This window comes from Rhinopithecus roxellana, chromosome 11 (assembly GCF_007565055.1).
Source record: "Rhinopithecus roxellana isolate Shanxi Qingling chromosome 11, ASM756505v1, whole genome shotgun sequence".
NCBI lineage: Eukaryota > Metazoa > Chordata > Mammalia > Primates > Cercopithecidae > Rhinopithecus > Rhinopithecus roxellana.
In genome coordinates, this window is record NC_044559.1 from 73,411,682 (window position 1) to 73,426,617 (window position 14,936).

Consider the following 14,936-nt stretch of genomic DNA (forward strand, 5'->3'; position numbering starts at 1 on the left):
GGTTCAAGCAATTCTTCTGCCTCAGCCTCCCTAGTAGCTGGGATTATAGGCATGTGCCTCCACCCCCAGCTAATTTTGTATTTTTGGTAGAGACAGGGTTTCTCCATGTTGATCAGGCTGGTCTCGAACTCCTGACCTCAGGTGATCCACCTGCCTCGGCCTCCCAAAGTGCTGGGATTACAGGCGTGAGCCACCGCGTCCGGCCACAACTGGGAATTTTTAAAACTTGTTTATCAATCCATTAAAAACCCATTACATATTAACATAAATAACATATTTTTATGTAAAATAAGTATAGCTTTCCAAACAAAATTAATGAGGAATGACATTGCTTTACATGTTTGTAAATCTTTTTAATGTTTGACTTACTAAAAGAAAACCAGATTCTATTTGCATCTGTATTCAATCTGTTGCAATATGTTGTTTTCATGGAATTATGTGAAGAAAATCCAGCTTTACACAAATATGCAATGGGAGATGGGAAAATGTATTTTAATAGTCTTTTCAATAACTGCAAATATTCATCGTTGATACTGCACCAAAATTCAACGAGTGGTAATTTCTTATGAGTTAATTGCAGTGTGGGATCTGAAGCTACATCGGTGAACTTTCATAATATTACACTAAAATTCATTAATCTGTCTTGCTTTTGGAGTGAATCTTTTAGCCATGAATAATTTTATACCAGCATGCATTTGTCATTTGGGAAGTATTGATTCAGTTAAGCTACTCAGTTATTCCAAATGTTGACCATTTCAATGTACAATATGAAAAAATCGTATTTGTTACTATCTCATCAGAAGAATCTTTAAGAATGGGAAAGCTGCCAAGCCCGTGGTAGCAGATACAAGTTTTCCAAAATTCTGATTTTTCTCTTGGAAGTTGGAATTTTATCATTGGCAACAAATACTATCATTTGTTTTCCTTGATGTTTCAGACTCACTTTCATTTTGAAGGAAATGTCTGCCAGATATCTAAGTCTGAATAAACATAGTTGTCTGTTACTCATTCTTGCACATAAAATGGTGTTATGTGAAAATAAACAGATGGTTCAGGCACATAACGCAGTTACTCAAGTGCTTCTCCTCAGCCAGTAAAAATGTTTTATGTGTAATTCCTATATTGTCACACAATATTACAAAAGAATTGTTCTTAAGGGTTGAGATTTAACACAATGCATAATTTGTATTGCCTCTTAACTGAAACTGGCTTTTTAAAAAACTGTGAGTACATGGTTGTGAAGAATATGATGACCATACAGTGACTATTCGTGTAATTTGCACTATTCGTGCAAAGTGCCTTTGCTTATGAATTGCCAGCAGTTTTTAATTAATTTAATTATTTTAAAAAATTTATTTATTTTTTTGAGATGGAATCTTGCTGTGTTGCCCAAGCTGGAGTGCAGTGGCGTGATCTCCGGCTCACTGCGACCTCTGCCTCCTGAGTTTAATTTCTGCCTCAGCCTCCCGAATATCTGGGACTATAGGCACATGCCACCACTCCCGGCTAATTTTTGTATTTTTAGTAGAGATGGGGTTTCACCATGTTGACCAGGCTGGTCTTGAACTCCTGACCTCAAGTGATCTGCCTGCCTTGGCCTCCCAAAGTGCTGGGATTACAGGCGTGAGCCATCACGCCCAGCCATTTTATTTTTATTTTTGAGACAGATGTTGCTCTGTCACCCAGACTGGAGTGCAGTGGTGAAATCACGGCTCACTGCAGCCTCGATCTCCTGGGTTCAAGCTATCCTCCCACCTCAGCCTCCCAAATAGCTGGGACTACAGGCAGGAGCCACAATGCACAGCTAATTTTTAAATTTACTGTAGAGACAAGGTCTTGGCATGTTGCCCAGGCTGGTTTTGAACTGGTTTCAAGCGATCCTCCTGCCTTGGCCTCCCAAAGTGCTGGAATTTCAGGTGTAAGCCACTGCACCTAACTGGCCAGCAATTTAATCACCATTGCTTTTTCACAGCTATTAGAAAAGTCAGCAGAGTAAAATATGTAGATAAAGTCTTAGTGTTATTATGAGAATGGTTTTGACCTCACAGATTATCTGCTAGGATCTTGGAGACCCACCCATAGGGTTCCATGTATAACTCTGAAAACTACAGGTTTATATAGCTGTTCCAATTCAATAAATTGTCAAAATTGTTTGTGCTCATAAAACTCTAGGTATATATTTCCTTGAATTTGATAGCTATTTAAAATGAGACGTTGCACTATTAGTCGTGATAATGTTCTGCTGGGTGATGACTGAGGTCACCATCTCTGCTCCTCTTTTCTTTAGGTGACCTGGTGATTCTCGATGGCATTCCCACTGCAGGCTGGCTGCAGGGCCGAAGCTGCTGGGGTGCACGGGGCTTCTTCCCGTCTTCGTGTGTCCGTGAGCTCTTCCTCTCCTCACAGAGCCGGCAGTGGCACTCCCAGAGTGCCCTGTTTCAGATTCCGGAATATTCCATGGGACAAGCCCGGGCCCTGATGGGGCTTTCTGCACAGCTGGATGAAGAGCTGGACTTCAGGGAAGGGGATGTGATCACCATTATTGGAGTTCCTGAACCAGGCTGGTTTGAAGGGGAGTTAGAGGGCCGAAGAGGCATTTTTCCAGAAGGTTTTGTAGAGCTGTTGGGGCCCCTCAGGACTGTGGATGAGTCGGTAAGTTCTGGAAATCCAGATGACTGCATTGTTAATGGTGAAGTAGATACCGCTATAGGAGAAGAAGAGATAGGGCCGGATGAGGAAGAGCCAGGGACCTACGGGGTTGCCCTCTACAGATTCCAAGCCCTGGAGCCGAACGAGCTGGATTTCGAGGTCGGAGATAAAATCCGAATTCTGGCGACCTTGGAAGATGGCTGGCTGGAAGGATCCCTGAAGGGCAGGACAGGCATCTTTCCTTACCGGTTTGTGAAATTATATCCTGATACACAGGTTGAGGAAACCGTGGCCCTGCCTCAGGAAGGCAGCCTTTCCAGGATCCCGGAAACTTCTTTGGATTGTTTGGAGAACTCCTTAGGAGTGGAGGAACAAAGACATGAAACCAGTGACCATGAGGCTGAGGAGCCTGACTGCATTATTTCTGAAGCACCCACTTCCCCCCTGGGTCATCTGACTTCAGAGTATGAAGCAGACAGAAACTGTTATCAGGATGAGGGCACTGCTGCAGGGCCCCGGAGAAGCCCAGGCGTGGAGTGGGAAATGCCTCTTGCCACAGACTCTCCCACCTCTGACCCTACAGAGGCAGTCAATGGTATTTCCTCCCAACCTCAGGTCCCTTTTCATCCCAACTTGCAGAGAAGCCAGTATTACTCTACAGCGGGAGGGAGCCACCGGCACTCAGAACAGCACCCTGACCTTCTTCCTCTAGAAGCAAGGAATAGAGACTGCGCCAGTCTACCTCCCAAAAGAATGTATTCCCAGCTAAAAACTCTTCAGAAGCCAGTGATCCCTCTTTACAGGGGCTCTTCTCTTTCAGGCTCAGGGGTAGTCAAACCCAGCCAATCGAGTCCTCAGCTCCACGACATAGCTAGTTATGCTAAAAAGCACCACACGTCCAGCGTTTACTCTGTCTCAGAGAGATCAGAGATGAAGCCTGGTCCGCAAGCCCAGGGGCTTGTTATGGAAGCAGCAACACATTCACAGGGAGACGGCAGCACTGACCTGGACTCGAAGCTGACGCAACAGCTGATCGAGTTTGAGAAGAGCTTGACAGGGCCTGGCACAGAGCCAGATAAAATTTTACGCCACTTTTCAATCACAGACTTTAACTCTGAGAAGGATATTGTTCGAGGTTCCTCAAAGTTAATCACCGAGCAGGAACTGCCAGAAAGGAGAAAGGCCCTAAGGCCACCGCCACCTCGTCCCTGTACTCTAGTATCCACTTCTCCCCATTTGCTAGTTGACCAGAACCTAAAACCTGCACCACCCTTGGTGGTGCGACCCTCTCGCCCAGCTCCCCTGCCTCCTTCAGCACAGCAGAGAATGAATGCGGTATCCCCTAAGCTCCTATCTCGACACCATCCTACCTGTGAGACCTTAGAAAAGGAGGGTCACGGACATACGGGAAGGAATCTGGACCAGACCTCCCCATGCCCCTTAGTGCTGGTGAGGATTGAGGAAATGGAGCAGGACTTGGATATGTACAGTAGAGCTCAAGAAGAGCTAAACCTCATGCTGGAGGAGAAGCAGGATGAATCATCAAGGGCAGAGACCCTCGAGGATCTCAAGTTCTGTGAAAGTAACATCGAAAGTTTGAATATGGAACTCCAGCAACTAAGAGGTAAGTGACGAGGAAATAATATATACTTGTTTCTTGACACCCACAAGTCCCAGAAACAGCCTACCCATGCTTTTTAGGGATATGTTACTATCCTCGATGGACAAAAAATGATTTATATTTTCATTACCTAGTTTCCTTTTTTTTTTTTTTTTGAGACAGAGTCTCACTCTGTTGCCCAGGCTGGAGTGCAGTGGCGTGAACTTGGCTCATCGCAGCCTCCGCCTCCTGGGCTCAAGTGATTCTCCTGCCTCAGCCTCCCAAATAGCTGGGATTACAGACATGCGCCATCACCACACCTGGCTAATTTTTGTATTTTTAGTAGAGACAGGGTTTCGCCATGTTGTCAGGTTGGTCTTGAACTCCTGACCTCGGGTGATCCACCTGCCTGGGCCTCCCAAAGTGCTGGGATTATAGGCATGAGCCACCTTGCCTGGACTTTTTTTTTTTTTTTTGAGACAGAGTTTCGCTCTTGTTGCCCAGGCTGGAGTGTAATGGCAAGCTCTTAGCGCACCACAACCTCTGCCTCCCAGGTTCAAGCGATTCTCCTACCTTAGCCTCCTGAGTAGCTGGGATTACAGGCATGCACCACCATGCCTGGCTAATTTTGTATTTTTAGTAGAGATGGGATTTCTCCATGTTGGTCAGGCTGGTCTCGAACTCTTGACCTCAAGTGATCCACCCGCCTCGGCCTCCCAAAATGCTGGGATTACAGGCGTGAGCTATCGCGCCTAGCCTCACTACCTAATTTCTTATTTCATCACTATAGATAGGCTGTCTCGAGCCTCTGACTCTGTTTTGAGCCTATGAGTGCTGTAGCCTCCTGACTTCATTTGCTGCTCAGATAAAGAATATCAAACCTTGCCAGGTGCGGTGGCTCACACCTGTGATCCCAGCACTTTGGAAGGCTGCGGTGGGTGGATTGCTTGAGCCCAGGAGTTTGAGACTAGCCTGGGCAACAGGGCCAAACCCTGCTTCTACAAAAAAATACAAAAATAATTAGCCAAGCTGGTATATGCCGGTAGTCCCAGCTACTCGGGAGACTGAGGTGGGAGGATTGCTTGAACCTGGGAGGCAGAGGTTGCTGTGAGCAATGATCACGCTACTGCACTCCAACTTGGGCAACAGAGTGAGACCCTGTCTCCAAAAAAAAAAAAAAAAACCAGAATCAAAGAATCTCTTACCTCAGAAACACATATACCTCCGGGACATTTATGTCTCTTATTCTGCTATGGCATCCATAACAGTGGTGCAGATGGGAAGTCCCTAAGTACAACTTTCTTTAATCAGGCTCTACTAAGCACTAAAGACTTCCAGGTTAAGACTCATGAGAAAACTCCATGTTGTATCTTTGCTGTCCAGAGAGTAGATTTCTTTTTTTCCTTTTTTTTTTTTTTTTTTGGGAGGCTGAGGTAGGAGGATCGCTAGAGCCCAGGAGTTCGAGAGCAGCCTGGGCAACAGAGAGACACCCTGTCTCTAAAAAAAAAAAAAAATTAAATTAAATTGAATTAAAATTTGAAAAGAGATTAAGTGACTTGCCAAGGGAGTTGGGATTTAAGCTTATGTTTCTAACAAGTATAGTTTACCACTTCCTACCTGGAACATTGAAAAATTCAAATTCTTTCCCTTAATTTGGGAGTGATCAGCCTCTGGAGACTTCATTCATATTCACCAGACTCACAGGAGAAAAAATTTATAAATAGGAAGAGTACGAGAGGGAGGCAACCAACAGCAATTGGTCTAGGGCCCAAGAACATGAATGCGTGTCACTTTTGGCTTGTGTACCAGAGATCTCTGAACTTACATGTCATCAGGAAAGTCAATAATAGAAAGCAACCCAGGGGATCTAGGAATAGCAGGATACTAATAAGAGATAAAAGCAGAATGGTGATCCAGAGAGATCCTGGATCAAGATGGCCTACTGAGCACACACAGCTACCTCCCTCCCTTTCTACTTTAGGTCTATAAAAGTGAATGGAAATAATAGAATAAAAAAATTCTAGTAAGAGTATTATTGGAAATCAAGTAATCTTCTGAAAGATGGATAGTAGATGGTATAGCAGAAAGAGAGGGAAACCTCTATTCAAAATATTCTCAGGAAAGGACTGTTATGCACGTGGGCAGAGTTCTAAGAGAATTGCAGACTAAGAGATGGTGTGGTAGGAGGGGTCCTAGAGCACATTCAGTGTAATTGATTAGGGGATAGCTAGGGAGCCAGGCCTCTGGGTTGCTTGTACTGAACAGCAGCAGCATTTACCCTCAAGCTACAGCACCAAGTTGATGCTTAGACAAGTCCTCAAAAAGGTGTTCATTTAATATGAGTACCTGAGCTCTCAGGGGAATGCCAGATACCTTGATTTCAGAGTCCCTGAAAAGGAATTCTGAGGGAAACTTGGCTGGGTGTTACATTCCCAAAGCCCTAGCAAACTCCAGATTCTCCATCACTTTCTATACCTACAAGTTTCAAGATAAACCTGTAAACAATTCTTGCATTAGATATCGTATTAGTCCATTTTCACACTGCTGATAAAGACATACCAGAGACTGGGCAATTTACAAAACAAAGAGGTTTAATGGACTTACAGTTCCACATGGTTGGGGAGGCCTCACAATCATGGTGGAAGGCTAGGAGGAGCAAGTCACGTCTTACATGGGTGGTAGAAGGCAAAGAGAGAGTTTGTGCAGGGAGACTCACATTTTTCAAACCATCGGATCTCGTGAGATTTGTTCACTCTCATGAGAGCAGCACAGGAAAGACCTGCCCCCATGATTCAGTTACCTCCCACCAGCTCCCTCCCACAACACATAGGAATTCAAGATGGGATTGGGGTGGGGACACAGCCAAACCGTATCATTCCACCTGGACCCTCCCAAATCTCATGTCCTCACATTTCAAAACTAGTCGTGCCTTCCCAACAGTCCCCCAAAGTCTTAACTCATTTCAGCATTAAATGTCCACAGTTCAACATCTCATCTGAGACAAGGTGAGTCCCTTCTGCCTCTGAGCCTGCAAAATCAAAAGCAAGTTAGTTACTTCCTAGATACAGTGGGGATACAGGCACTAGGTAAATATACCTGTTCCAAATGGGAGAAATTGGCCAAAACAAAGGGGCTACAGGCCCCATGCAAATCTGAAATCCAGTGGGGCAGTCAAATCTTAAAGCTCCAAAATGATCTCCTTTGACTCCATGTCTTACAACTAGGTCACGCCAGTGCAAAAGGTAGGTCTCCATGGTGTTGGGCAGCTCTGCCCCTGTGGCTCTGCTGGTACAGCCTCCCTCCCGGCTGCTTTCACGGGCTGATGTTGATTGTCTGTGGCTTTTCCAGACACGCAATGCAAGCTGTTGGTGGATCTACCATTCTGGGGTCTGGAGGATTTTGGCCCTTTTCTCACAGCTCCACTAGGTGGTGCCACAGTAGGGACTCTGGGTGGAGATTCTGACCCCACATTTTCCTTCTGTGCTGCCCTAGCAGAGGTTCTCCATGAGAGCCCTGCCCCTGCAGCCAACTTCTGCCTGGACATCCAGGCATTTCCATACATCCTCTGAAATCAAGGCAGAGGTTCCCAAACCTCAATTCTGGACTTCTGTGCACTTGCAGGCTCAACACCACGTGGAAGCTGCCAAGGCTTGGGGCTTGCACCCTCTGAAGCCATGGGCTGAGTTGTACATTGACCCCTTTCAGCTGTGGCTGGAGCAGCTGGGATGCAGGGCACCAAGTCCCTAGGCTGCACACAGCACGGTGACCCTGAGCACAGCCCAGGAAGCCACTCTTTCCTCCTAGGCCTCTGGGCCTGTGATGAGTACAGCTGCCATGAAGACCTCTGACATGCCCTGGAGACATTTTCCCCATTGTCTTGGGGATTAACATTTGGCTGCTCATTACTTATGCAAATTTCTGCATCCCGTTTTTCTTTTCAGGAAATGGGATTTTCTTTTCTATCATATTGTCAGGCTGCACATTTTTGGAACTTTTGTGCTCTGCATCCCTTGTAAAACTGAATGCCTTTAACAGCACCTAAGTCACCTCTTGCATGCTTTGCTGCTTAGAAATTTTTTCTGCCAGATACCCTAAATCATCTCTCTCAAGTTCAAAGTTCCACACATCTCTAGGGCAGGGGCAAAATGCTACCAGTCCCTTTGCTAAAACATAACAAGAGTCACTTTGGTCCCGTTCCCAACAAGTTCCTCATCTCCTTCTGAGACCACCTCAGCCTGGATTTCATTGTCCATATCTTTATCAGCATTTTGGTCAAAGCAATTCAACAAGTCTCTAGGGAGTTCCAAACTTTCTGACATTTTCCTGTCTTCTTCTGAGCCCTCCAAACTGTTCCAGCCTCTGCCTGTTACCCAGTTCCAAAGTCACTTCCACATTTTCAGGTATCTTTTCAGCAGTGCTCCACTTTACTGGTACCATTTTACTGTATTAGTCCATTTTCACACTGCTGATAAGGACATACCCAAGACTGGGCAATTTACAAAAGAAAGAGGTTTTAATGGACTTATGGTTCCACACGTTGGGGAGGCCTCACAATCATGGTGGAAGGCAAGGAGGAGCAAGTCACATCTTATGTGGATGGCAGCAGGCAAAGAGCTTGTGTGGGAAGACTCCCGTTTTTCAAAACATCAGCTCCTGTGACTTATTCACTGTCATGAGAACAACACAGGAAAGACCTGCCCCCATGATTCAATTACCTCCTACCAGGTCCCTCCCACAACACATAGGAATTCAAGATGGGATTTGGTTGGGGACATAGCCAAACCGTATCAGATACATAGGTGGGAGAATAAAAGACTCCCAAATTTCAGGTAGCAGGAATTTCCCAGGAATGGTACTGTTTAGAATTAATAGTGTTCCACGGAAATGTTATGTCTTCTGTGCTTAACAACACTGTGCAGTGTTTTTATTTTTATTTTTTGCGTATGCAGTGTTTTTAAATGGGTAAATAGACTGGTACCACATAAAACTGGTGTTCTTTTTTATTCACCAGACCTTCATTTTCAGAATTAGTTTAGCCAGTGTTCTTACTTTTTTAAAAAATTGCTGTTTAGTACTGTGAAAGACTTAAGGTGGGTGTAGTCTGTTTGGGAAGACTGTAAAATTTGAATCCACCAAATGCAGTATTGGGTATGTTAATATTGATTTGATTGATTTCTCAAAAGGTGTTTTGATAATATCTGTCGCTAATTTGATGAAATTATTCCTTGCAGTAACAGCCAATTTCTCATAAGGTCATTTTGTTCTGTCTTCATAAAAGGTGTTTCCAACAATATAAGCTATCCCTCGAGAGGTGGAAATTAACCAGTTTGAGCACCAGGCATTGCTCCTCTAATCTGGTTCTGTGTAAGTTATAATGTTAAGGCTTAAGATTTAAAGAACTTTCAAAACAGCATTTATCTAATTCTCATCAATATTTAGTTGTTAATATGCTTACTGAGAAAACAGGTTTTATCTGTTATTCAGTGTGTCATTTCCCACACACCTGGTGTGATGTTTTATGCACAATAGGGACTCAACTACCTAATGAAGGGAGTTGAGTTTAACTGAATGGATTTGAATTGAATTGCCTGCCCTATCTCCCAGAGCTTTCAGAGATCTCCTACTTCTGTTTTTACTTTGAACTGGTCTACTTGGGACCTGGAACTGTCAGTGCAGAGATGCCAGGCCCCTTGTGAGACCAGTGCTGTGCCAGACCCACAGTGAGGTTTTTAGTGTAGCTACTGCCTCTTCTTAAAACTCTGCATTTATTTATTTATTTGTTTGTTTGTTTGTTTATTTATTTATTTTTTTTGAGATGGAGTCTCACTGTCATTGCCCAGGCTGCAGTGCAATGGCGCGATCTCAGCTCACTGCAACTTCCGCCTCCTGGGTTCAAGCGATTCTTCTGCCTCAGCCTCCCGAGTAGGTGGGATTACAGGTGCCCACCACCACGCCTGGCTAATTTTTGTATTTTTAGTAGAGATGGGGTTTCACCATGTTGGCCAGTCTGGTCTCGAACTCCTGGCCTCGAGTGATCCACCTGCCTTGGCCTTCCAAAGTGCTGAGATTCTATAATCTCACGCCATCATGCCCGGCCTTGGTTTTTATTTTCTTTCCATATGGTAAGCATAGCTGTTTTAGAGTCTGTGTATGTATGATTCCAAGATATTCAGTCTTAGTGGGACTGTTTTTGATGTCCCATGGTTCTCATTCTTGTGGTCTAGGCTCTTTGTGTGTCTGGTTATCTTACTGTGTGCTGGTCATAGTATTTGGAAAATCTTAAGACTTGAGGTGAAGACACCTGAACTCTAGAAGGAATTTGCATTTGTTTCTGTCAGTTGTTTGTAGTCAACTAATGTTTTCAAATTCCTGAAGGATAGTAATATTTGAGATTCAGGAGTAAGAAATTAGAATTCCTGGGAATTCCTAAATTATAACTTTGTATTTTAAAAAAACTTTTACTTACACATTCTTGAATTGTAGTAGAGATCATAATCAATGGTGACAAGTTTTCCTGTGCTAGTATTACACTAATGTTTTCAGAGGTTTTATATTTGTATATGAAATAAATGCACGGTTTGTTGTTGTGAGCCACAATGTCATGATATGACTATATATTTTAATAACATGTAAAAATATTCTCGGCCGGGTGCGGTGGCTCAAGCCTGTAATCCCAGCACTTTGGGAGGCCGAGACGGGTGGATCACGAGGTCAGGAGATCGAGACCATCCTGGCTAACACGGTGAAACCCCGTCTCTACTAAAAAATACAAAAAAAACTAGCCGGGCGAGGTGGCGGGCGCCTGTAGTCCCAGCTACTCCGGAGGCTGAGGCAGGAGAATGGCGTGAACCCGGGAGGCAGAGCTTGCAGTGAGCTGAGATCTGGCCACTGCACTCCAGCCTGGGCGACAGAGAGAGACTCCGTCTCAAAAAAAAAAAAAAAAAAAAAATTCTCTACCTGATAATAGACTTTTTTAAAGGACTTGATTTTTGTAAGAGCTATTTTAGATTCACAGCAACACTGAAAGGAAGGTACAGAGATTTCCCATATCTCGTGCCCCCACATATACATAGCTTCCCCCAGCATCAGCATCTTAAAAACATTCTTAAATTTCATTTTTAAATAATTTTAGATTTATAGAAAGCTGCAAAAATAAGAGCTTCCATATCCTTTGCTCAGCTTCTTCTAACCTTAATATCTTACACACCTATAGATTTATAAAATCAGAATATTAATAATAATATAAAACATTAAAAGAAGAACATTAGTACAAGGTAAATGTCAAAAATCATTTAAAAATTGAAAGAAATACCACAAATATTTAGTATTTTAAAATTACTCTTTTTTTTTTTTTTTTTTTTTGAGACGGAGTCTTGCTCTGTCGCCCAGGCTGGAGTGCAGTGGCCAGATCTCAGCTCACTGCAAGTTCCGCCTCCCGGGTTTACGCCATTCTCCTGCCTCAGCCTCCGGAGTAGCTGGGACTACAGGCACCCGCCACTTCGCCCGGCTAGTTTTTTGTATTTTTAGTAGAGACGGGGTTTCACCATATTAGCCAGGATGGTCTCGATCTCCTGACCTCGTGATCCGCCCGTCTCGGCCTCCCCAAGTGCTAGGATTACAGGCTTGAGCCACCGCGCCCGGCCTAAAATTACTCTTAAAGTCTAATTTTATTTTGACTTTTAAATGTTAGATTCAGGGAGTACATGTGCAGATTTGTTACAAGGGTATATTACATAATGCTGAGGTTTGGGCTTCAATTGATCCCATCACCTGTGTAAGAGATCATAGTACCTAATAGGCAGTTTTTCAACCTTTGCCTCCCTCCCTGCCTCCATTGTCCTGTAGTCCCCAGTGTCTGTTGTTTCTATCTTTATGTCCATGTGTACCCAATATGTAGCTGCCACTTACAAGTGAAAACAATGCGATATTTGGTTTTCTGCTTCTGCCTTAATTATCTTAGGATACTGGCCTCCAGCTGCCTCCATGTTGCTGCAAAGGACATGATTTCATCCTATTTTGTGGCTACATAGTATTTCATGGTGTATATATACCAGGATTTCTTTATCCAGTCCACTGTTGATAGGCACCTAAGTTGATTTCATGTCTTTGCTGTAGTGAATAGTGCTGGAGTCAACTGAGTGCAGGTGTGTTTTAGGTAGAAGAATTTTCCTTTGAACATACCCAATACTGAGATTGCTAGGTCTAATGGTAATTCTACTGTTAGCCCTTTAAGAAATCTCCAAACTGCTTTCCACAGGGGCTGAACTAATTTACATTCCCACTAACAGTGTATAAGTGTTCCCTTTTCTCCACAACCACGCTAACATATCTGTAATTTTTTTACTTTAATACCCATTCTGACTGGGGTAAGATGGTTTCTCATTGTGGTTTTGATTTGCACTTCTCTGATGATTAGTGATGTTAAGCATTTTTTTTCATATATTTGTTGGCCACTTAAATGTCTTCTTTTGAGAAGTGCCAGTTCATGTCCTGTGGCCAGTGTTTAATGGGGTTGTTTTTTCTTGTTGATTTAAGTTTCTTATAAATTCTAGATGTTAGACCTTTGTTGGATGCATAGGTTTTCCCAGTCTGTAGGTTGTCTGTTTACTCTGTTGATAGTTTGTTTTGCTATATAGAAGCTCTTTAGTTTAATTGGGTTCCAGATGTCAGTTTTTGTTTTTGTTGCAGGTTGCCTAAGCCAATGTCTAGAAGAGTGTTAACTAGGTTTTATTCAAGGATTTGTGTAGTTTGAGGCCTTACATTTAAGTCTTTAATTCATCTTGAGTTAATTTTTGTATATGGTGAGAGATGGAAGTCCAGTTTCATTCTTCTGCATATGGTTAGTTTTTCCAGTACCATTTATTGTATAGAGAATTCTTTCCCCATTGCTTATTTTGGTCAACTTTGTTGAAGATCACTTGATTGTAGGTGATGCAGCTCTATTTCTGGATTTTCTACTCTGTTCCATAGGTTTACATGCCTTTAAATAGAATTTTAAATACACAGAGCATTAGTTGCCCTATCTGATAGTGTTGATCTTTGTTTTGTGACTAATATTTCATACCTCAAAAAAAGGTTTTCATTTTATGTTGATGTTGGTGGAATTGTTAAGTGTGTATTCAAAAGCATTTCCAGGGCTGGGCTCAGTGGCTCATGCCTGTAATCCCAGCACTCTGGGAGGCCGAGGCGGGTGGATCACTTGAGGTCAGGAATTTGAGACCAGCTTGCCCAACATGGTGAAACCCCGTCTCTACTAAAAATACAAAAAATTAGCCAGTGTACACTGGCACACCGCATAGTGGTGAGCACCTGTCATCTCAGCTACTCAGGAGACTGAGGCAGGAGAATGGCTTGAGGCCAGTAGGTGGAGGTTGCAGTGAGCCAAGATCGCGCCACTGCACTCCAGCCTAGGTGACAGAGCAAGACTCTGTCTCAATTTAAAAAAAAGAAAAAAGAAAAAGCATTTCTGGTTAGGCCTGTTCTGGTGCATGTTGTCTCATGAAAGCTCATTTTCTTTTTTAATGTTGAAAATATTTCGTCTGCTTGTTCTGATTTGGCTTTGCCATTGAAATTGATATTGCTTATGCTATGCAGATTTTAGATATGTTCCTGATTTTGTGTAGGAATATTTCACAACAATATTCATATCTTCTCTTTTGCATTTCTTCTATTAAAACATTTATAAAGAACTATATAGCAAATATTAAGCAGTAGAAAACACTGGACAAACATTACTGGATGGTATTCAAATAATGGAACATTTTCCCCTCTGTGCAAGATTTAGCACTATACAGAATCATGTGTCAGAATTGCTAATTTAAGGACTTCCTTTGCTTACAAAACTTTATTTCTTAGACTACCGTTATAAGATCTGTATAAAGCATACTATACAAGTAAGCTTATTAATCTTTATTTTATTTGCAAGAATGACTCACTGTTGGCAATGCACAGGGCCAGGAGCACACACTCTTCTAAACACATGTATTACATAGCAACAACTGTGAGCCAAGTTAACTGATCAGACCCTGGCCCTCCCACCCACTCTTGTCCTCATTCCCAGAAATGTCACCTTTCACACTTTACTCTGCATGTCAGTATTCTCTGCTGTTGCATCAACTTGACACTGGTGGATTTCTTGAAACTCTTAATGTCTCTGCAGTTATTGTTAGGCTTTATTCCCCAGGAGAATCCTAGTACCTTCTCTCGTTTACTAGAGTGCTTGGCTGATTTTTTTTTTTTTTTTTTTTTTTTTTTTTTTTTTTTTTTTTTTAGAAAGACGTATAAATTTCCTAAGAAATGATGAGAAGGAATTTCCACATGGAAACAAACACTAGTCATTCTCAGCCCAGGTCCAACTTAAACCAATGTCAAGGCTCGGTGTACGTTGTACCTTGGATGACCAAGGTATTGGAACCCAGCTGTAATTTAGCAAGAGGGCTTGGCCCAATTCTGATTTACCCTCAGGAGTTCTTTAGGATCTTAGCTTATTACAGAAAAGTTCTCCTTTTCGATTTCTATTTTAAAGACTTTTTTTTTTTTCTATGAGGGACTGATCCAAATAACATAGATTTCAATTATTGGAAATAAAAAGTCCAGTGTTAGTTTTAGATAAGCCAGTCTTTGGCTGTAACTGAGAATGAGGAGTTTTAAATTTGGAATTATCGTCTAGAGTCAGGGTAGAATACTA

The 14,936-nt window shown here is 42.8% G+C and overlaps 1 protein-coding gene across 2 annotated transcripts in view; it reads left to right on the forward strand.

The window, feature by feature from the left end:
* Positions 1–14,936, forward strand: part of DNMBP (dynamin binding protein) — a 122,808-nt gene that overhangs the window by 49,936 nt on the left and 57,936 nt on the right. Inside the window, exon 4 of one of the 2 annotated variants that reach the window (XM_010356081.2) lies at positions 2,288–4,273. In XM_010356081.2, the coding sequence (XP_010354383.2) occupies positions 2,288–4,273 (1,986 nt within the window). Of the gene's footprint in view, positions 1–2,287; positions 4,274–9,535; positions 9,614–14,936 lie in introns of those variants that run through there. The other variant, XM_030941171.1, reaches the window with a different exon arrangement.